The 23,199-nt window shown below is 41.1% G+C and overlaps 1 protein-coding gene across 1 annotated transcript in view; it reads right to left on the bottom strand.

Annotated features, from left to right (window-relative positions):
* The window catches only part of LOC139459276 (endoplasmic reticulum mannosyl-oligosaccharide 1,2-alpha-mannosidase-like), a 30,329-nt gene extending 8,274 nt beyond the window's left edge, over positions 1 to 22,055 (bottom strand). The window contains exons 1-5 of the mRNA XM_071240724.1: positions 21,895 to 22,055; positions 19,946 to 20,209; positions 7,955 to 8,101; positions 2,070 to 2,145; positions 482 to 673 (exon numbers count right to left, since the gene is read on the bottom strand). Of these exons, the coding sequence (XP_071096825.1) occupies positions 482 to 673; positions 2,070 to 2,145; positions 7,955 to 8,101; positions 19,946 to 20,209; positions 21,895 to 21,999 (784 nt within the window). The 5' untranslated portion in view covers positions 22,000 to 22,055. The remainder of the gene's footprint in view (positions 1 to 481; positions 674 to 2,069; positions 2,146 to 7,954; positions 8,102 to 19,945; positions 20,210 to 21,894) is intronic.
* Between the last annotated feature and the right edge of the window lie 1,144 nt (positions 22,056 to 23,199).

Here is a 23,199-nt window from a genome sequence, read left to right as displayed (position 1 = left end):
TGTTGGCAGTGGCTGTTGGCAGGCAATTTTGGAAAAAAAGTTATTCTGCTAACAATTGGAATATATGAACAGTTCTTATATTGCGTGAGTCAACCTTGTCTCAGACCCATGGTGTTAAGTGAGTCAACCACTAACCTTGTCTCAGACCCATGGTGTCCAGTAAGTCAACCACTCACCTTGTCTCAGTCCCATGGTGTCGAGTGAGTCAACCACTCACCTTGTCTCAGACCCATGGTGTCGAGTGAGTCAACCACTAACCTTGTCTCAGACCCATGGTGTCGAGTAAGTCAACCACTCACCTTGTCTCAGTCCCATGGTGTCGAGTGAGTCAACCACTAACCTTGTCTCAGACCAATGGTGTCGAGTAAGTCAACCACTCACCTTGTCTCAGTCCCATGATGGCGATGGTGTCGAGGGAGTCAACCACTCACCTTGTCTCAGTCCCATGATGGCGATGGTGTCGAGGGAGTCAACCACTCACCTTGTCTCAGTCCCATGATGGCGATGGTGTCGAGGGAGTCAACCAGTGTGAGTCCGACACCGAACCACTCCGAGTGAGTTTTACTGATCGGGTGCAGCTCATCATGACCCCAGGAGTGCTTCTTGTAGGCGTTCCAGGCGTGAAGGAACGCCGCCACGATGGCCTTCTGCTTCTCAGTCTGGTGCTTGGCAGCTGAAGAGGAGGTCATCATCATGCATTGATTCCACTTACACGGGCCGTCATGCACGGTACCAACAACTGTTCACTTAACCTCTGACTAGTTAATTGTCAGAATCTCTTGTCCAATTACACTGAGTGAGTGAGTTGGGCTTATCGCCGCTTTTAAAAGTATTCCAGTTATATCACAGCGTGTCAGCTTAATGTGGGAGGAAAGCCCGAAGATATGCAGGTCTCAGACGTTTACCACTACGGTGAAACCCACGGGCACGGGTATGGTGCTGACAAACCTAGAAACATAATCGGGGCGAACCGGGATTCGAACCCACAATCATAGGCTTCTGGCGTGCCCAAGGGACGCAAATCTGCACAGCGAATCACGGCACCTTAGACGACTGGACCACCCGTGCCCCCTCCAATTACACTGATAGATAGTGAGTGAGGGAAATACGTTTTACACCACTTTTTATTTACTACACTCAGCCATAAGCTTATAAATCAAGAAGCCGAACTTGTTTCTTGGCATTCAGTAGATCGGCGTTAAATCTTGGTAATAAACTGACCTTCGTGGACTAAATAAACCTTCACTTGTGCTTCAGACAAGTGGCTTCCAGAGAAGCTGAGTATTGGTTGCATTTGTGTAACATACACAAAATAAGCCATCATAACCCAATTAATTTAGAACTGCTTGCATACAAGTACATGAACATTTTTAAAAACCTAAATGTATCAACGCTGTGAGTGAGAGAGTGAGTGAGGTGGGATTAATGCCGCTTTTTAACAGTATTTCAGTTATATCGCGGCATGTCAGCTTAATGTGGGAGGAAAGCACGAAGTGATGCAGGTCTCAGACGATTACCACTTCGTTGAAACCCACGAGTATGGGTATGGTGCTGACAAACCTAGAAACATAATCGGGGCGAACCAGGATTCGAACCCACAATCATAGTTTTCTGGCGTGCCAAAGGGACGCAACTCTGCACAGAAAATCGCAGCGCCTTAGACGCTTAGGGCCACCCGTGCCCCCATCAAAGCTGTGAATAATTACCCAATGAAGCCATGTACCCTTTCTAACTAACCTACATATACACACACATTCGCAAAGTCTACTGCAGTGCATAATGTACCAACATGACACTACATCTTGCTTATTGTTAATTAATCCTGCATATCCATGTTAATGAGTTAATGTGACATGCTGGATCCCTGATTAATGAAACCCCATTGTGATGTAGACTGTAGATATTTGGTGAAACCCACACATTTGGGGTCCCAACAAACCAAGGATCATAATCAGGGAGAATCTGGATTCAAAGCTAAGATCAGCAGATCCTGGCAAGACTAAGGGACACAACTCTGCACAGTGACTACTGGCACCTTACACCACTGACACTAGACGGTGATAACATACCCTCAAATAAGTCATATCTTGCTGTCTTGGCTGCTGGCTGCTTGGCATCATTCTCATGCTCGTCTACTGGGGGAATCTGAAACACATCTAGCTACAGTACGAGACCTCCATATAAGCTATGTATTTGAGAAGAATATGCAACAAAATCGCCATTTTTAATAGTCATGAAAAATATAACAAAACAACAAGAGTAAATTTGAAGAACGTCATGAAAGTGCTGAAATTTTATTGAAAATTTCAAGAATTCTGTACACGTGTGTAATTTAGTTTTTCTACAACCTATATGAATTTTACAAATTTGAATTATATCTACAAAATGCACCTGTATGCAATAATGTGCAATCGTAGTTAGTATGTTTAGTTACCATCCCTAAAATCATTTTATCTTAGAAAATATCAATCCATATGTTATAAAAAGTTTAAAATCAGTTACAGAATGTGCACAAATGATTCATATAGAACCATCTAATACACATTTATTTACTCAATCAACCTAAACATAAATACAAGGCGAAATTCTACATCTTAATATGATTAACTTAATTGTGTTCATCTTGAATGAACTTTTGGACAGGAGATAATCAAATATACCAGTAAACACACAATTGGACATTGTATCTCTCAGAAACCAAACCCCATAAATTACAGAATTACTATCTTATCACTGCTGAAGAAAGAGCTTTGTCAAGGCTGACCCATAATCTGATCCTAGCGTAACCTAAGGGTGGTGTTTGCCCCAGGGAGCCTACATTAACTATGTTAATTGACTCTTCCCTCAGGGGTACTGAGCTCATCTTTACCACACCCCTACTGACCACCACTAGATCCCACCTATATTTAGATACTTGTTTGATTGTTTGATTGTTTGTTTTTTTGTTTGTTGTTTAACGCTGCACTCAACAATATTCAAGCTCTATGACGCCGGTCTGTAGATAATCAAGTCTGGACCAGACAATCCAGTGATTGACATGCACGCAGTTGGGATACAATGACATCCATCAGGTAAGTCAGCGAGCCTGACTACTCTATCCTGTTAGTCGCCTCTTACGACAAACAAAGTCGCCTTTTACGGCAAGCATGGGTAAACCCCGGAGCTTCACAGGTCAGATAAGAGTGAGTGAGTGAGCAAGCATAAATTGCTTTAAACATTAGCCTGCTGAATTTCTAGCAAACTTCTCAACCCTGCTTGCGGGATTTATTGAAGACTAAAGTATACTTTTGCCCTAAACTGTTAAAACGTCAAAGCATGTACACAGCACCATAACAGCTCAGGGCAAAACTATACTTTATTTACGAAATAAACAATGAGCATGATGAGGGGGATTTGCTTATCATCATGCCGATCATGGTTTATTCTCCCTGTAGTGTTTTATTGTACAATAAACAACGACCACAAGTTGTTTATTTCTGATATGAGATATATACATTATGTACAGCAGCTTGAAGGATGTTGATAAAATGTACAAGCTTTATAACATTTACCTAAATTTTAATAATGATGACTCCCTGAAAAGAATTTCACCTTGGAAATGTCAGTGTTTACGAACAGGTGAGTTAAGTTTCATATTTCCTGCATAATCTCACAATCTTCACATCAATTATGTGTACCTTTTCTCCTAAAATCAGTTGTCATGTCTCTCTTTTCGGACGCGATTGTTCGGCCACTGCGTTTACAACTTTCACTTTGATGTTGATGGATCAGTTTTCGCATCTCTGTGGCTTTTCCAATCATGAATAACAAATTCATCACTTTCTAGACCGTAACCAACCAAACAACATGTTTTGTGCAACCTGCCATGACTTCCTACAATATGTCTCGCAACCAATCAGAGAGTGTGTAACTTCCTACAATATGTCTCGCAACCAATCAGAGAGCGTATGACTTCCTACAATATGTCTCACAACCAATCAGAGAGCGTGTGACTTCCTACAATATGTCTCACAACCAATCAGAGAGCGTATGACTTCCTACAATATGTCTCGCAACCAATCAGAGAGCGTATGACTTCCTACAATATGTCTCGCAACCAATCAGAGAGTGTATGACTTCCTACAATATGAGTCGCAACCAATCAGAGAGCGTATGACTTCCTACAATATGTCTCGCAACCAATCAGAGAGCGTATGACTTCCTACAATATGTGTCGCAACCAATCAGAGAGCGTATGACTTCCTACAGTAAGTCTCGCAACCAATCAGAGAGCGTATGACTTCCTACAATATGTCTCGCAACCAATCAGAGAGCGTATGACTTCCTACAGTAAGTCTCGCAACCAATCAGAGAGCGTATGACTTCCTACAATATGTCTCGCAACCAATCAGAGAGCGTGTGACTTCCTACAATATGTCTCGCAACCAATCAGAGAGCGTAAGACTTCCTACAATATGTCTCGCAACCAATCAGAGAGCGTATGACTTCCTACAATTTGTCTCACAACCAATCAGAGAGCATATGACTTCCTACAATATGTCTCGCAACCAATCAGAGAGCGTATGACTTCCTACAATATGTCTCGCAACCAATCAGTGAGTGTATGACTTCCTACAATATGAGTCGCAACCAATCAGTGAGCGTATGACTTCCTACAACATGTCTCGCAACCAATCAGAGAGCGTATGACTTCCTACAATATGTCTCGCAACCAATCAGAGAGCGTATGACTTCATACAGTAAGTCTCGCAACCAATCAGAGAGCGTATGACTTCCTACAATATGTCTCGCAACCAATCAATCAGAGAGCGTATGACTTCCTACAGTAAGTCTCGCAACCAATCAGAGAGCGTATGACTTCCTACAATATGTCTCGCAACCAATCAATCAGAGAGCGTATGACTTCCTACAATATGTCTCGCAACCAATCAGAGAGCGTATGACTTCCTACAATATATCTCGCAACCAATCAGAGAGCGTGTCACTTCCTACAATATATCTCGCAACCAATCAGAGAGCGTATGACTTCCTACAATATGTCTCGCAACCAATCAGAGAGCGTGTCACTTCCTACAGCAAGTCTCGCAACCAATCAGAGAGTGTATGACTTCCTACAGTAAGTCTCGCAACCAATCAGAGAGCGAATGACTTCCTACAATAAGTCTCGCAACCAATCAGAGAGCGTGTCACTTCCTACAATATATCTCGCAACCAATCAGAGAGCGTATGACTTCCTACAATATGTCTCGCAACCAATCAGAGAGCGTATGACTTCCTACAATATATCTCGCAACCAATCAGAGAGCGTGTCACTTCCTACAATATATCTCGCAACCAATCAGAGAGCGTATGACTTCCTACAATATGTCTCGCAACCAATCAGAGAGCGTATGACTTCCTACAATATGTCTCGCAACCAATCAGAGGGCGTAAGACTTCCTACAATATGTCTCGCAACCAATCAATCAGAGAGCGTATGACTTCCTACAATATGTATCGCAACCAATCAGAGAGCGTATGACTTCCTACAATATGTCACGCAACCAATCAGAGGGCGTAAGACTTCCTACAATATGTCTCGCAACCAATCAGAGAGCGTATGACTTCCTACAATTTGTCTCACAACCAATCAGAGAGCATATGACTTCCTACAATATGTCTCGCAACCAATCAGAGAGCGTATGACTTCCTACAATATGTCTCGCAACCAATCAGTGAGTGTATGACTTCCTACAATATGAGTCGCAACCAATCAGTGAGGGTATGACTTCCTACAACATGTCTCGCAACCAATCAGAGAGCGTATGACTTCCTACAATATGTCTCGCAACCAATCAGAGAGCGTATGACTTCCTACAGTAAGTCTCGCAACCAATCAGAGAGCGAATGACTTCCTACAATATGTCTCGCAACCAATCAGAGAGCGTATGACTTCCTACAGTAAGTCTCGCAACCAATCAGAGAGCGTATGACTTCCTACAATATGTCTCGCAACCAATCAATCAGAGAGCGTATGACTTCCTACAGTAAGTCTCGCAACCAATCAGAGAGCGTATGACTTCCTACAATATGTCTCGCAACCAATCAATCAGAGAGCGTATGACTTCCTACAATATGTATCGCAACCAATCAGAGAGCGTATGACTTCCTACAATATATCTCGCAACCAATCAGAGAGCGTGTCACTTCCTACAATATATCTCGCAACCAATCAGAGAGCGTATGACTTCCTACAATATGTCTCGCAACCAATCAGAGAGCGTGTCACTTCCTACAGTAAGTCTCGCAACCAATCAGAGAGTGTATGACTTCCTACAGTAAGTCTCGCAACCAATCAGAGAGCGAATGACTTCCTACAATAAGTCTCGCAACCAATCAGAGAGCGTGTCACTTCCTACAATATATCTCGCAACCAATCAGAGAGCGTATGACTTCCTACAATATGTCTCGCAACCAATCAGAGAGCGTATGACTTCCTACAGTAAGTCTCGCAACCAATCAGAGAGCGTATGACTTCCTACAATATGTCTCGCAACCAATCAATCAGAGAGCGAATGACTTCCTACAATATGTCTCGCAACCAATCAGAGAGCGTATGACTTCCTACAATAGGTCTTGCAACCAATCAGAGAGCGTATGACTTCCTACAATAGGTCTCGCAACCAATCAGAGAGCGTATGACTTCCTACAATATGTCTCGCAACCAATCAGAGAGCGTATGACTTCCTACAATATGTCTCGCAACCAATCAGGGGGCGTAAGACTTCCTACAATATGTCTCGCAACCAATCAATCAGAGAGCGTATGACTTCCTACAATATGTCTCGCAACCAATCAATCAGAGAGCATATGACTTCCTACAATATGTCTCGCAACCAATCAATCAGAGAGCGTATGACTTCCTACAATATGTCTCGCAACCAATCAATCAGAGAGCGTATGACTTCCTACAATATGTCTCGCAACCAATCAGAGAGCGAATGACTTCCTACAATATGTCTCGCAACCAATCAGAGAGCGTATGACTTCCTACAATATGTCTCGCAACCAATCAATCAGAGAGTGTATGACTTCCTACAATATGTCTCGCAACCAATCAATCAGAGAGCGTATGACTTCCTACAATATGTCTCGCAACCAATCAGAGAGCGTGTGACTTCCTACAATATGTCTCGCAACCAGTCAGAGAGCGTATGACTTCCTACAATATGTCTCGCAACCAATCAGAGAGCGTATGACTTCCTACAATATGTCTCGCAACCAATCAGAGAGCGTGTGACTTCCTACAATATGTCTCGCAACCAGTCAGAGAGCGTATGACTTCCTACAATATGTCTCGCAACCAATCAGAGAGCGTGTGACTTCCTACAATATGTCTCGCAACCAGTCAGAGAGCGTATGACTTCCTACAATATGTCTCTCAGCCAATCAGAGAGCGTATGACTTCCTACAATATGTCTCGCAACCAATCAGAGAGCGTGTAACTTCCTACAATATGACTCGCAACCAGTCAGAGAGCGTATGACTTCCTACAATATGTCTCGCAACCAATCAATCAGAGAGCGTATGACTTCCTACAATATGTCTCGCAACCAATCAGAGAGCGTGTCACTTCCTACAATATGACTCGCAACCAATCAGAGAGCGTGTCACTTCCTACAATATGACTCGCAACCAATCAGAGAGCGTGTCACTTCCTACAATATGACTCGCAACCAGTCAGAGAGCGTGTCCTGCAGAGTTATTGAAGTAACAATACACCGACATCAATTAGATTGGTCCAACCCATGAACGAAGTTTCACTCTGACATAATGAGTCGGGCAAATGAGGCACTGACTTTGCTAAAGCTTGGCAGTGATTTCAAAACCCTACCATCAGTATGATCAGGCACTATAAGACACCATCCTGCACCATCAGTATATACATATGAGCATTATTGCAGCATTGACTCACAATTTGTTCCGCTGCCTTCTTGTCATCCTCGTCCGCGATGGGCTGCTGGAGGACGTCCTGACCCTCCTGGTTGTCCCCTGTGTCTGGGGGGACCGGCGCCTCCAGACCAGGGGGGTCCTTCGGCTGGATGTCTGCCTTCACCTGCGCCTGTAACAGCAGACACAGCAACATCAGCACAAGCAACACTCCACCACTTAACTCCCCAATGGAGAGAGGGAATACTAACTTTTGTTTGTTTGTTTGTTTGTTTGGTTGGTTGTTTGTTTGTTTGTTTGTTAGTTAGTTTGTTTGTTGTTTAATGCCGCACTCAGCAATTCTCAGCTATATGACGGCGATCTGTAAATAATCGGGTCTGGACCAGGCAATCCACTGATTGACAGCATGAGCATCAATCCACACAATTGGGATCAATGACATGTATCAACCAAGTCAGTGAGCCTGACCACCCGATCCCGTTAGTCGCCTTTCACGACAAGCATAATCGCCTTTTACGGCAAGTATAGGTTGCTGAAGACCTATTCTCCGCGGGATCTACACGGGCCCATCCCACTACTACACAACTCCAACAGGGAGCATTAGCACAAGCCATCTTCCAACACATACCACACCAGCATCATCAACAGACGAGATCCATACACAAATCCAAAAGTATTCCGGGATTGAATATACCATATTTCCTGTAATAAGTGCAGGGTCCAAATAGACACCAGTCTCCAATAAGTGAAGGCCATAAAGCAGTGTACAAAACAACAAGTGCTAGGTAAATTAGATTTTCTGACAAAGGGTCCCATTATAGCACTTACAGTTATTAAGAAAATATGTTAATTCTTTTAAAGTAGTAATGGCAACTAATAATGTTCATCATGTTCATATGGCCAGAGATAAATCATTATTAACACAAATTGTTACAGGTTATCATCAGGACAGAGTCACAGATTGCCACAGGGCCAGGTCATTAACTATAACAAATGATCCACAATTTCTGAGGAATAAGGGTCCTATATTTGTGATACCCAGGTTTCGAAATTAGCATAAAGGATTGGGCATTTCTTATAGGGAAGGGGGAGGCTTGTGAGATTGATTGTATCTGAAAAGTATGGTTGTATTAATTATTAGATGTAGCATGCACATTGAAACTAATGATAGTTCAATCATTGTCTACTCTGGTCAGACATACAAGGTCAATCTGTCCATTTCTGACTTTCTTCCTGCAGTCACTCAGTTTCATATCAAACCAAGAAAAGTGCTAACTGGTATTGTTCACTAGCCAATATATTAGCAAATATTGCCATGGGCGCTTATTACATGGAATACGGTACTATGAACAGTATAATATATCCCACACAAGTAATACAGACACATTACCACCTGGGACTTCCTGTCAGATCAATCACACACTACCACCTGGGACATCCTGACACCTGGGACATCAATTAAATATCATAAGGCCCCCCCCCCCCCCCCCCCCCCCTTGATTTATTCACCACTAACAGCTTTAGAAGTTTGTTTGTTTTCATGGGGAATGAAATGTAGTCAGAAATATCTTCTATATGACCCAAACCTAATTCATTCCACGTGGTCGTGGTCGACAAGACTAGGTGACCTGTTTATGCCTGAGGCCCCTGAAAGTAGTCCCAAGAGTCCCAATCTTCCTAAGGCAAGGGAATTAACTGACTTTAAAAGTCCAGTTTCCAACCTTGCTAAACTAGGCTGGAATTCCTGTGCTCGATTGTAGCGTCACCAGTGGTTATTACGAGTTATGTCCCCTCTAAGGCTCTCCTATGGACCAATCAGATTCCACCTCTCATATCACATGTATTTGCTTAAAAAAATAATGGCGGCACCCAGTCAAGATGATCGGGTCTATAATCAAGATCTATATTGTGATAAAACGGGTCTTACATTGCAAAGTGCATCAAATCGCGTGAAAAGACTTGGAAAATATCTGTTGACAACAAATCGGCGGTGCACATGCTTTGCAAACCATGCAATCGACTGAAATCTACACGACAGTTAACTAACAGGATTTTGATTTTGGTGGGCGATTTTGATTGGACTATGCACAGACTCATTAGTCCAAGCAAAATGTAACTCCATAATACCAGCCTAGTTCGGCAAGGGCGGAAACTGGACCTTATAGTCAGTTAACTTTCTTGCCTCAGGAAGATGGAGAGTCCCCTGGCCTCACAAACAGATAAACAAGGTACCCGTAAGTCCTGCTATCAACTGCAAGAAAACTTTACATAACACAAAGGCACAATTTCACAGAATTAGCATACGACTGCTACTCCATGAGCAGGAACATTAAGGAAGAACTAGTTATGTTTCCTTGTGGACTACAACTCCTGCCATTCCGTACATGGCAACTGCAGCAGATATGTTTTTCACAGTGAAACCAAAAATTAATTTTTACCCCTTGAACTAGGACATATTGGAGTGAGTGAGTGAGTGAGTGAGTGAGTGAGTATAGTTTTACGCCGCTTTTAGCAATATTCCAGCAATATCACGGCGGGGGACACCAGAAATGGGCTTCACACATTGTACCCATGTCGGGAATCGAACCCGGGTCTTCGGCGTGACGAGCGAACGCTTTAACCACTAGGCTACCCGACCGCCCCAGGACATATTGGAGTGAACATGGGTTTTCTTCAATTGTCAACAGATTAACAGCTACTGGGTGTACCTCTTTCACAGTATACTATACATGATCGTAATATCTATATTGCAGACAAAATACAAAATGTTCACCTCTAACCTGCTAAATAGGAGGTATTCTACACATACCGTATTCAACGTAAGAAGCGCCCAGGGTGCTCTCAAAATTAGCAATAGTGGTCTCTTACTAGAATATTATTTTGGTGGGAAAAAAAGAGTTGAAAGATAAATTTTGTGGTTTATGCTGACAGCCTGAAATGTTTGTATAGAACAAATATATTTTTTCAGAATTTAATTGCCCATAATTAAGGGTGCATATAACACATGAGTGCGTATTATACGCGAATAAATAAGCCTGGTGTACATTGATCAATCGGAATGGGTGCTAATTGGGATTGTTCACTAGCCAATATATTAGCATATACTGCCATGGGCGCTTATTAGAGCGAAGCGCTTATTATGTCGAATACGGTACTATGAACAGTATAATATATCCCACACAAGTAATACAGACACATTACCACCTGGGACTTCCTGTCAGATCAATCACACACTACCACCTGGGACATCCTGACACCTGGGACATCAATTAAATATCATAAGCCCCCTCCCCAATTGATTTATTCACCACTAACAGCTTTAGAAGTTTGTTTTTTTCATGGGGAACAGAGCTCCAGATAAGCTTTCGGTGTTGATGGTATTTTACCCATGCATTTTAAAATCATTGGGTATCAGTAATTCTATCTGCGTATTCAAATTTCTGTTACCCACTAGTTTTTACACATGTGGGTATTTAAGTTAAATATTTTAAAACACTATTCATCTAGTCCCTGCAAACTGGTGTCGTGTGGGTTCGAGAGCTTTATAGGACTCAAAAATACCACGATACTTCCACAAGAAAGTGTGATGGCAAATGATCATGATGTAACTGTCATCGTGGAGTTTGGCAAGGTTGACGGAATGCCCGGTTTTTTTCAAAATAGGTTGCTGATTTGCTAATCGAATACGCAGGGTTACTTCACAATATTTTGATGGTACGCACAAGTTTTATATTTTTAGCGTATCTGTAATGTTCGTTGCGTATTTGATACGCTTGGATTACATTTTACTGTGTAGTTCTGCATTTCTGATGCGTATTTTACGCAGTTACGCAGCTTATCTGGAGCTCTGGGGAATAGAATGTAGTCAGAAATATCTTCTATTGTATAAAACCCAAACCTAATTCATTCCACGTGGTCATTGTTGCGACTAGGCTAGGGGAAGGCAACAGTACGAAGACAAATGTCGATGTTGTATGCTGATACTGTGTTTACTGAGATAAATCATAGGCCACTTGTAGTCAGAGCTCCAGATAACTTTTTGAGCAATTGAGTTTTTACTCTAGGGTTTCTATTTTAATTGGGTTATTACATTTTCATTGGGTAACCAATATCTTTTAACTCATCTATTCATTACTCTATTGGGTTTATCCTAAAATTAGTGAACATTTTAAGATTTAAAAAAAGAAGAAGAATGTTTTAGATGTATATAACTGTTCTAAATATATACATGATATAGGCTTGATTCGGAAAGTAAATTAGCACACAATTGTGTTTCGGAAATCAACTCTTCTGATACGCATGCTGAAAAAGCTTCATTGGGTATATATGAGAGCTGTTTTTATACATTTGAGTTTTTCATTTAATGCATGCGTTTCTGTACGCAAGTTAATTGAAAGTAATTGGGTTTTGATTATTTCGGGGGGTATTTTACGCAAATTAAAAAAAAAAGAGAGAAAATTGTGACTGAAGTTTGTGTGAATGACGTACAGATCTAACTAAGTTCCTTCAGAGATGACATCTTGCACTGAACATTATGTTGAAAGAATTAAAACCAAATAATTTGCATACATTTTTCTATTTGTTGAAAGTTGGGACTGGCAAAAATTAGGGGGGACTGGTATTTTTTAGAGCTGCCAGTCCACAAGGACTGGCAGTTTCAAAAGCCAGCAGGAACACTGACGTATCAACATGATCAATGTTTGTTTAACTCCAAATGCAGCAATACTGGAACTACATGAGATCAGTCTGTAATTACTAAGTCCGGAACAGACAATCCAGTGGTTGACATAATGAGAATCAATCTACACGATATGGATATGATGACATCAACTATTTCAGCGAGCCTGGCAAGTCAATCCCGTTAGTTGCCTCTTATGACAAGCATAGTCGCCTTTTACAACCAGCAGGGGTTACTGAACACCTATTCTACCCCGGATCTTCACAGGGGAGTCCATCACTGACACCAATCTGCCACTAACTAACTCACTCACAGACGGGGGCTGGAACATCTTAGGCCACAACAATCTGATTTTTTGTTCATCACTGTCTCTTTTTTTTCTAAAACAAAATAATTGCTGGGTAATAGCATACAGAAATAAACATAAATTGTTTGATAGGCATTACTTAAAAGTTGACGGATGACAAGCTAGACACAAGTTTATGGATAACAACTTTTTTAATACTGTGAAAAGCGACGTTTCGTTATAGATCGTTATACCATTGTCAAGCAAGACTGAATGAGGGACATAGTACAGAATATATATAGTAGGTGGAGGATTAACAGTAGAGGATTAACAGTAACAACAATTGAATACATGAGTGGGATAACATAGGTAGGTGTTGACAACAAGGTGATGATGCTGTCACAACACGATGGACAGAGAACACATAAGTGGAGGCCAATAGGGACATGAAGCCAATAAACAGGATAAGTGATTATTGCTTGATGAGTTCATAGTAGGCGGATGGGATGAAATAAACATCTTTTCAAACACAGTAGTGCAAGACTGGTCTGGTCTGAAACATATCAAAAACTTCAAACTAACATCAGGGCTCGATTTAGCCATGTAAAACATGCATCAGTGCAACCGGTTATTAATAATATCAAAGTTGAAACATAGACACTTAAACAAGTGTAAATAAGTAAAAGCTCAGATCTCATAACTCTGTCATGTATTCCACATAACAGGGACTAGCAATATAGTGTGGTAAATACATGGTATATAAAGCTAAGAGGTACTGAGTGTAGTCAAAGATCCATGTTGTGTTGATGAGTAAGGGTAAGCAGCGTCAGAAATTGGCACTAGTCCTATAGTCCTTGCCAAACTGCCCAATAGTTAAGGTATCATAAGGACTAGTAGAAATTTGCCATTTTTAAGGGTTTTGCTATATGATATCATTATAAGGACTAGTAGACTAAAACAGTTAGTTTCTATCGCTGGTAAGGGTTTTGCTATATGATATCATTATAAGGACTAGTAGACTAAAACAGTTAGTTTCTATCACTGGTAAGGGTTTTGCTATATGATATCATTATAAGGACTAGTACTAGTAGACTAAAACAGTTAGTTTCTATTGCTGGTAAGTCAGACACAAATTTGAATCGAATTTACATACCCTTGGTGCTTTCAGACATAGGTATTTGGTTGCATTTATAGGACCATGTGGCAAACTGGTTTTGTCTGGTGTCAACATTTATGGACTTTCACTTTGTGTGAGTTCATTGGAGTATGAACCTTGATACAGTGAGGGCCAAACTGTGTGAACACCAGAGCTTGAGATGGGTCATAGTGAGGATATTTGTGAATGATCATGGAGTCAAACTCAGACGTTTCTCAATTTATGCTAAACGCTGATTTCAAGATTAAAGGTCTAAATAATCAGAAACAACGCTTCTCTGTGTATTCATGCTAGGGAATTCACAGGGGTTTCCCAGGAATGTGGAAGTAGTCTGTCAGTGTCTATATCATTTCAAGAATACAGTCCTGTGAAAAACGAACGAACATCAAACTGTGTTGTTACATACGCTTATGATCATCAGCTTCGCATTCATGTGACTGGTCTCTCGTCCCATATAAAAGCTGGACATCGTGTATTCTTATAATAAATTATGACCTGGTGTAAGTTAAATCGAGTTACTTAAATAAATACCTGTTAACATATTACTAAAACTTGCTTATCTAGACATATGTTAACCTGGGCCCACGTGCACAGAGCGATCTTAGCGCTCCCATACGTTAACAGAGACTTCCAATAGTCTTAGCGCTAAGATCGCTTTGTGCAAGTGGACCCTGAAGTGACCTGAAACATGTTCAAACATAACATTTGCTTCATCCATGAAAAGAATTAATCAACCATAAATTCACAAGGAGTCATTCATCATTCCAGGGCGGATGGGTGGATGGGTGGGTAGGTAGGGTAGGTAGGTAGGTAGGTAGGTAGGTAGGTAGGTACGTGGGTGGGTTGGTGGGTGGGTGGGTAGGTAGGTAGGTAGGTAGGTGGGTATGTGGATGGGTGGGTGGGTGGGTAGGTAGGTAGGTAGGTAGGTAGGTAGGTAGGTAGGTAGGTAGGTACGTGGGTGGGTTGGTGGGTGGGTGGGTAGGTAGGTAGGTAGGTAGGTGGGTATGTGGATGGGTGGGTGGGTAGGTAGGTAGGTAGGTAGGTAGGTAGGTAGGTAGGTAGGTAGGTAGGTAGGTAGGTAGGTAGGTAGGTACGTGGGTGGGTTGGTGGGTGGGTGGGTAGGTAGGTAGGTAGGTAGGTAGGTAGGTAGGTGGGTGGGTGGGTGGGTAGGTAGGTAGGTAGGTAGGTAGGTAGGTAGGTAGGTAGGTAGGTACGTGGGTGGGTTGGTGGGTGGGTGGGTGGGTAGGTAGGTAGGTAGGTAGGTGGGTATGTGGATGGGTGGGTGGGTAGGTAGGTAGGTAGGTAGGTAGGTAGGTAGGTAGGTAGGTAGGTAGGTGGGTGGGTAGGTGGGTGGGTGGGTGGGTAGGTAGGTAGGTAGGTAGGTAGGTAGGTAGGTAGGTAGGTAGGTAGGTAGGTAGGTAGGTAGGTACGTGGGTGGGTGGGTGGGTGGGTGGGTAGGTAGGTAGGTAGGTAGGTGGGTATGTGGATGGGTGGGTGGGTAGGTAGGTAGGTAGGTAGGTAGGTAGGTAGGTAGGTAGGTAGGTAGGTGGGTGGGTAGGTGGGTGGGTGGGTGGGTAGGTAGGTAGGTAGGTAGGTGGGTGGGTGGGTGGGTAGGTGGGTAGGTAGGTAGGTAGGTAGGTAGGTGGGTGGGTGGGTAGGTAGGTAGGTGAGCATCAATCCACGCAATTGGGATACGATGACATGCATCAACCAGGTCAGCGAACCTGACCACCCGATCACCTCTTATGACAAGCATAGTCGCCTTGTACGTCATGCATGGGTTGCTAACACCGATTCTATCCCAGGATCTTCACGGGTACCTTAGCAAGTGAGTGAGATGGTTTGTCATTGATTAGCAATATTCCAGCACTTTCACAGTGGGTGACACCAGTAACATCAGCAGGTGCAGGTCACCTCACCTACACCACGCACGTGGAGTATTTATTCACATGTTGTCAATCTCACTCGGCATGTTGGGTATTGATATTTCCTTTAGTTAACCAGTATGTATGTTTCCCGTGTTACGGGTTTTCGGACGCTTGAGAAACATTCTATTTTTATCGCTAATCACATGAACAACTGTAAAACATTTCATTCACATATTTAAGACAACTTTTTCTTATTATCATTGATCTGATTATTTACAATGTCTGTGTGATACTACATCACTGGTTAAACATAGGGTGGGTAATCACGATAAATATGGCCGTTTGAAACGTATGATGTTTGAAATTCTATGATCCAACTATACTCCCTTGGTCCAGTCTAAACTAGGCATGCATAAACCAATGAGAAGAGATTTGATATATATAATTCTGCTTTGGATGTTGTTTCAGCTGAATTGGCATCTGCTCAAGTTCTGCTCCAGCTTGTCAGCGATATATGTCTACAAGTATGTGCATTATTCACTGCAGTAGAGTGATGCCAGCATTCGATTAGTAAATAGAGATTTATAAGGGCCCGCTTCATAAGTTTGATGTCAGATGAAAACCTATTCCTTAAGCTTTGAGGCACACACCCCCCCCCCCCCCCCCCCCCCCCAACATAATTCTGAAACTGTTTGAATTTCTGAGTTTAGCTTTGCTCAGTGACTTCTTTTGTCATGCTTTCTCGTGTTTTGCCCTGCTTCAGAACACTCCTTCGACTAAAGTTTATTTACTTGGTGTTGAAAATCACTTGTAGAGTTTTGTAGATCAAATCGGACATTAGATGTAGCAGTATCACGAGGGGTATATGTAGTTTTATGTGTCCTACATTAGGTCTTATCAGGTTTATACCACAAGCCACATAAAACCACATACCATGTATTCTACGTAATAAGCGCCCCGCTCTATTAAGCCCCCACAGTGACATTTGCTGATATATTGGGTAGTGAACAATCCCAATTAGCACCCCTTCCGATTGATTCATGTACACAAGACTTATTTATTCGCGTATAATACACACTCGTGCATTATATGCACCCTTAATTATGGGCAATTAAATTCTGGAAAAATATATCTGTCGTACATAAACATTTCAGGCTGTCAGCATAACCATGACATTTATCTTTCAACTCTGTTTTTTTTCACCAAAATAATATTCTAATAAGAGCCCCCTGTTTCTAATTTTGAGAACACCCTGGGCGCTTATTACGTCGAATATGGAATACCCATCACGATACTGCCACAATGGAGTTGTCTTCCGCCATGTTTCAATCTCTCATTGTAAAAGAATTAAAACAAACTAAAAATAGAAAACTGCTGTTTGATTGAGCTGAGGTTAACTTGTGCTCTGTCACTTGACTTTCAATGACTCGTAAACAAGCAGCTTTTACTTCGAAGCGGGTTATATGGAATTTATTCTCCCACTAAGAAAATGACTTCCCTCCCAGGTGGGATATATAACATGTTATCATGATCATGTGAACCAATCAGATATCAATATTCTGACAGGAAAGATAATCTATATTGTGCACTTCACTACACATGCTAGAAGGACTTGCCACTCGCGTTGGAGACAAAACCCTACCTCATAGCTGTATTTAACGACATCTAACAGCACATGAAAAATAATTGGATCGGTGAAATAGGAACAGAGCTAATTTACACACATAAAACATTGAGACATCAGGTAAGTTCCTGTTATAGAATAGAAAACTTGCAGGACCATTAACACTACCCCCCACCCCTCCCCTTAAACTAAAGGAGTTACGATTTTTATTCAACATCAAACTTTTGAACTGGCTCCTAAGGAAATACAGCTACACATAGGATATAGGACAGGAATAGGATTTAGGTGTAAGAATTATGCAGAATATTGTTACACCATGGTAAAGGGTTTCATAGAAATGAGGATTTATTTCGCGTACTGTACACAAATACTCAACTCATCCGGAGCAATGGAGTATTTAATCACGCACACTGCATGCATCACCATACTGAATCAATACAATTATAGATTCAGTGACAGTCACCTCATCCCCACTGAATAGTCCCTGATTAATTCACTGACATCTGTCATTCAGCATATTCAGTTGCTCAGATCAACAATGATCAATATTATGTGGCATCATTTTAAGTCAGAGGCATCCTATTTATTTAGGTTAATTTTTAAACAAAAAACACCAGGGAGAAGGGGATAGTTTACTGATGGAAAAATCACAAAAAGTGAAAAATAGTGGAAATATCACATAACATAATGTACATGATGTAAGGTGAGTTTGAAATGTCGTATCCAGACTTATTTCTCACATAATAGCCATATGCATTCATGTGTGTTAACATACGAGCACCAGGCAGGGTAACAACTAGTTCTATCTCTTGACGTTGTTTGGTATGACCAATGATTAAGCCAGAGGATCGACATTCCGCTTCCCAAGCAGACAGTTTCCACTACACCATGAAGGATAATTCAAATAAAGACTGGAATGCATCATGTACACTGCAATATGTTGCTATCATGCTAAATACAAATGTCTCTGGCGCACGCAGCAATATTCCAGCACTATGACAACAGCCTGTAAATTATCAAGTCAGGAACAGACAATCCAGTGAACGATAATATGAGCAACAATTCTTGCTGCCAGGTTATGTAGACATGCAAACAACCAATTCCCGAGCCTGACAGTGACCGCCCAATCCATCTGGTCGCCTGTTACGAGCACATGTTGCTGAGGATCTCTCCTAACCTGGAATCCCCACAGGGTGTAAATACAGTACTTGTTGGCGACATAATACACATACTTCATGGTTGGAGGTCTGACATGGTCTGAAATGTCTAAGACGATGTTTGCACTTTGGTTAAACCTACGAGCATGGGTATGGTGCTGATGAAAAAAGGGACTTAATCAGGAGAACTGGGATTCAAACCCAGAACCATAGGCAACGGCAGATCCAGCATTTTCAAAAGGGAGGGTCCAAACTATTAAAATCCTCTCTCAGGTAATTTTACTGCTTACAACATATAACACTTGGTTTTCAAAAGGAAGGTGTCGGACCTCCTGGACCCCTCTCTGGATCCATCTATGGTAGGTTTCTCACATATCTAAGTGACGCAACCCTGCAAAGACAATTGCTGTGCCTAAGATGACTGTGTTTCTGGAATGATTGGTTTGTTTGATTGTTGTTTAACACTGCACTTAGCAATATTCCGGCTATATGACGGCGGTCTGTAAAAAATTGAGTCTGGACCAGACAAACCACTGGTGGATATATTATGAGCATCGATCTACGCATTGAGATCAATGACATGCATCAAGCAAGTCAGCGAGCCTGACCACCCGATCCCTTTAGTCGCCTCTTATGACAAGCACAGTCGCCTTTCAGGGCAAGCATTGGTTGCTGAAGACGTATTCTACCACGGATCTTCACAGGTCGAATGATTGGTATAATTCACTCATAACAAGATAATACGAGTGAGCATTGGTGAGTACTTCAGCAACCTAAGAATTCTATTACAGCCTGTCAGTTTCAACTGTTAGGACGAAAGCAGCCCAACATACCCAATGTAGGTGTTTATGATTTGTGTCAAACCCACAAGCATGGGTATGCCACTGACAAACCAAACACAAACATGGGATTCAAACGTATGACCAGTAGATCCTGACATGACTAAGGGATGCAACTCTGCACAGCCAATATGGCATCTGGGATGACTGGGTTAATGGAGAGTTCTCTTTGATTCATTTCCCCCGTAATAATTGGGTCATACACCATTGTACACAGGAAGTTTAGAGTTAACAGTAAAACCCATCACCTTTGGTAATATATTAGTAACTATGTGACCATGTAACATTAAATATTAACAAACAGAAACATTACCATAAAACCTACATGTCATGCATACTCTCAGTAAAACGCATTTCATATGATGATGCATGAATGCTGGGGTTGCATAGAAGCTAGACTTAACAAACCATAATCCCTTGTAACTGAAAACGCGCCTTGTTTTTAAGTTCCTGAAGCTTGGCTTGTTTGTCCTTGTCTAGCTGAATCCTGTCTTTGATGCCGAACAAGTCGTGGTCGTTGTCTTTTGTGATCCGTCTCCTGCTGATGTCAAGGTCGTCCACGGTGCTAAGGTCACGGTAGATGACGGGAATGATGTACACGGCACAGATTGTACCAACTGCTAGCATTAGGCAGATGATGCTTCGCTGAAGTCGGGACAATCGGTTCCATACCTGAAGACAAACAGATTACATTGTCATGATAACAACGAAGAAAGTGTTACATGGTTAGTACTGTGAAAAAATAAAATAACAGTTTTCGTTGACCATGCTCATCATCACTTGGGTTGTGCTGTCTACTAACTTTCATACAACACGTAAATCATCCAGGGATAAAACATGTGGCAATAAGCAGGTGAACATACAGTGTTTTCAATGTAGATCTTGGTTACCAGTGAGGTAGCCTAGTGGTTATAGTGTTCGCTCATCACTACCAAAGCCTGGTATTGATCCCTCACAAGTGTCACATGGTACAACATGTACAGTGTGTGAAGCTCATTTCTGGAGTCTCCTATTGTGATATTGCTGAATTATTGCTAAAACTAAAAGCAGCGTAAAACAATACTCACTCACCTAAAGATTAAACCGCACTAAATTGAATTCTGAACCAAACAGACATACAGTATTTGACAAAAATAAAAATTAGAAATAGGGGGCTCTTATTAGAATATTATTTTGGTGAAAAAAAACAGAGTTAAAGGATAAATTTCGTGGTTTATGCTGACAGCCTGAAATGTTTATATACGCCAGATATATTTTTCCAGAATTTAATTGCCCATAATTAAGGGTGCATGTAAGACACGAGTGCGTATTATACGCGAATAAATAAGTTTTGTGTACATTGATCAATCGGAAGGGGTGCTAATTGGGATTGTTCACTAGCCAATATGTTAGCAAATAGCGCCGTGGGCGCTTATTAGAGCGGGGCGCTTATTACGTCGAATACAGTATCTATACATTGCAAACAGGCCGATTTCATATATCAATAAATATTGTTATACAAGCATAACAAGTAGAAATTTGCCATTTTTAAGGGTTTTGTTATATGTTATCATTATAATGACTAGTGGAAGAAAACTGTTATTTTCTAACGCTACTCAGCACCAGAGACCATATCGGACCCGAGTAACCCGTCCCAGCCCTAGTTTCTGGGGCTTCAGTCCTGACCGACATGTAGCACATTTGGTGTCTCCTTAGGCAAGTGACTTTGTCTGAAATATGCTTGAATGGGTATCCAGTAGGATGAGATAGTTATATGACCGCTAACCTTCTAGGCCTAGCGCCTCAAAGGCTGCTTGGGTTGAAAACAACTTTGGGAGACGAGAAAGGAAATCAAACAAATGGTCTAGAACATTACAAATATCCATTTATCATTATTATGGAAAAAAATATCTACAAACTTACAGATAGGTCTATAAATGTAGGCGTAATTATAGTATGTAACTTTACCCCTCAGATGTTGAAGAATGGTCTCTTGTACAGGGCTGTATTTGAATCATTTGGTATTTGTATTTGCGATCAATATTTGAGCAACATAATTCCTTTCCTTTCACGTTGGTCACAAGTGCTCCATTTACCAATAAAAACAGTTAGGCTTAATTGTTTCATAAACAAGCCTGAGAAAAGCAGGTGGTTGAAACGAGGAATTTTGGCATAGTGACAAATAAGGCCGTAAACATGACATCATTTCAATTTTTGTCGTTTAATTCAAAAGTATTTCACAAGGGAGTTGTCACGAATTGTATATATGCGAGTCGTGTACATTGTACATGTTTCATTAAAGTCAATATGTTAGATATAATCTTGATCGGCGATACTCCCAACTTCTCATGGGACAGACACTTAGAACTACAACTCACCCGGATTGGCGACTGCCTGCGTCTTCCTTTACTGTTATTGTAATCCTCACTGCCAAAACCTAACGTAATGGCAGAAAAATCTTTGCGACCTGTCTGGCCGATCATCTTAGTGGTGTCAGTGCTCAAAACATGGGGGTTTCGCTGCAAACATAAGTCTTAACCACTCAACTTGTTCCACTTGCCAGCGGTTTCATTTGATACTACCTTCTCAACAACATACAATCAAGAAATATTTTATCGCAGAAACAAGAACGTAGCCATATTCATTTTTTATAGTAATATATGTTTCGTTATTTTATTCGATTGTCTCGTTATATGTCTAAGTTTTTCAAAAAATTGTTTTATATTGAAGGAGAGATTATTGAACATATCTCAATACACATATAGTTAGTTGTTCTATTTATAGTATCAGAGTTTCGACTGTTTTCGTTTATGGTAAACGTTAATGTCGTTGATAAGTCTTGATAAATATATGTCTGCACCACAGATAAACAATGTGTATGTTCCTAATGCATGGGATGAAAGTGTTTATTATCCTAAGTGACACTGATTTCGACAGTACGTAAAAAGGGTGTTTACTTTCACGACATGGCACCGCAGGCGGGTACCCTCTGTTTTAGGCGATAGAGCACTGTTCTCGTTGCAACTCAACAAAAATTAAACCCAGTAGCCTATCAAAACAAACTTTATATTGTTAATTAAAAAATCAAATAAAACAAACTAAAGGAAAATTGGATTATTTAATAATCAATGACATATGATGTGTATATATACAATATACATAGATCTACATGAACTTTGTATCAATATCAAGATTTGCCACATTGATATTATTAATATTTTCTACAAAGTATAGGTGTTGGATGTTTTCTTAGTAAAAGCAACAGTCAGCAAACTATTCATGTTTATTATCAGTCGCTTCTGTTATTCTGTGCTCCCCCAAACGCCATGATAAATAATTTACCATTATTAAAAAACTGTGAATAAATGTTGTATTAACTGGGGAAGAATATTTAACACCGCCTGTAATCTGGTGCAAAGTTCATTCACGGTCCCAGATCCTTCATAGTAACCATGTTGATGTATAAGATGACATGTGAGTAAAAAGCAATCGTACCTCCAGCAGCCATTTATTTGGTGATATATTTTCAATAAAAATAATTATTAATTGACTAATGTGTGACTAACAGTAGCGTAGTGATTCATCTTTATACACATATTGTTTAATTTAAACTCGCTACTTGCCTCCCTTAATTCACCTTCACTCACTCACTCTGATACTGCCTGGAGAATGGCGGCGGGAAG

The sequence above is a fragment of the Haliotis cracherodii genome, unplaced genomic scaffold (assembly GCF_022045235.1).
Source record: "Haliotis cracherodii isolate W230 unplaced genomic scaffold, xgHalCrac1.p SCAF_13, whole genome shotgun sequence".
In the NCBI taxonomy this organism is placed as follows: Eukaryota; Metazoa; Mollusca; class Gastropoda; order Lepetellida; family Haliotidae; genus Haliotis; species Haliotis cracherodii.
This window is presented reverse-complemented; position numbering and strand designations above follow the sequence as displayed.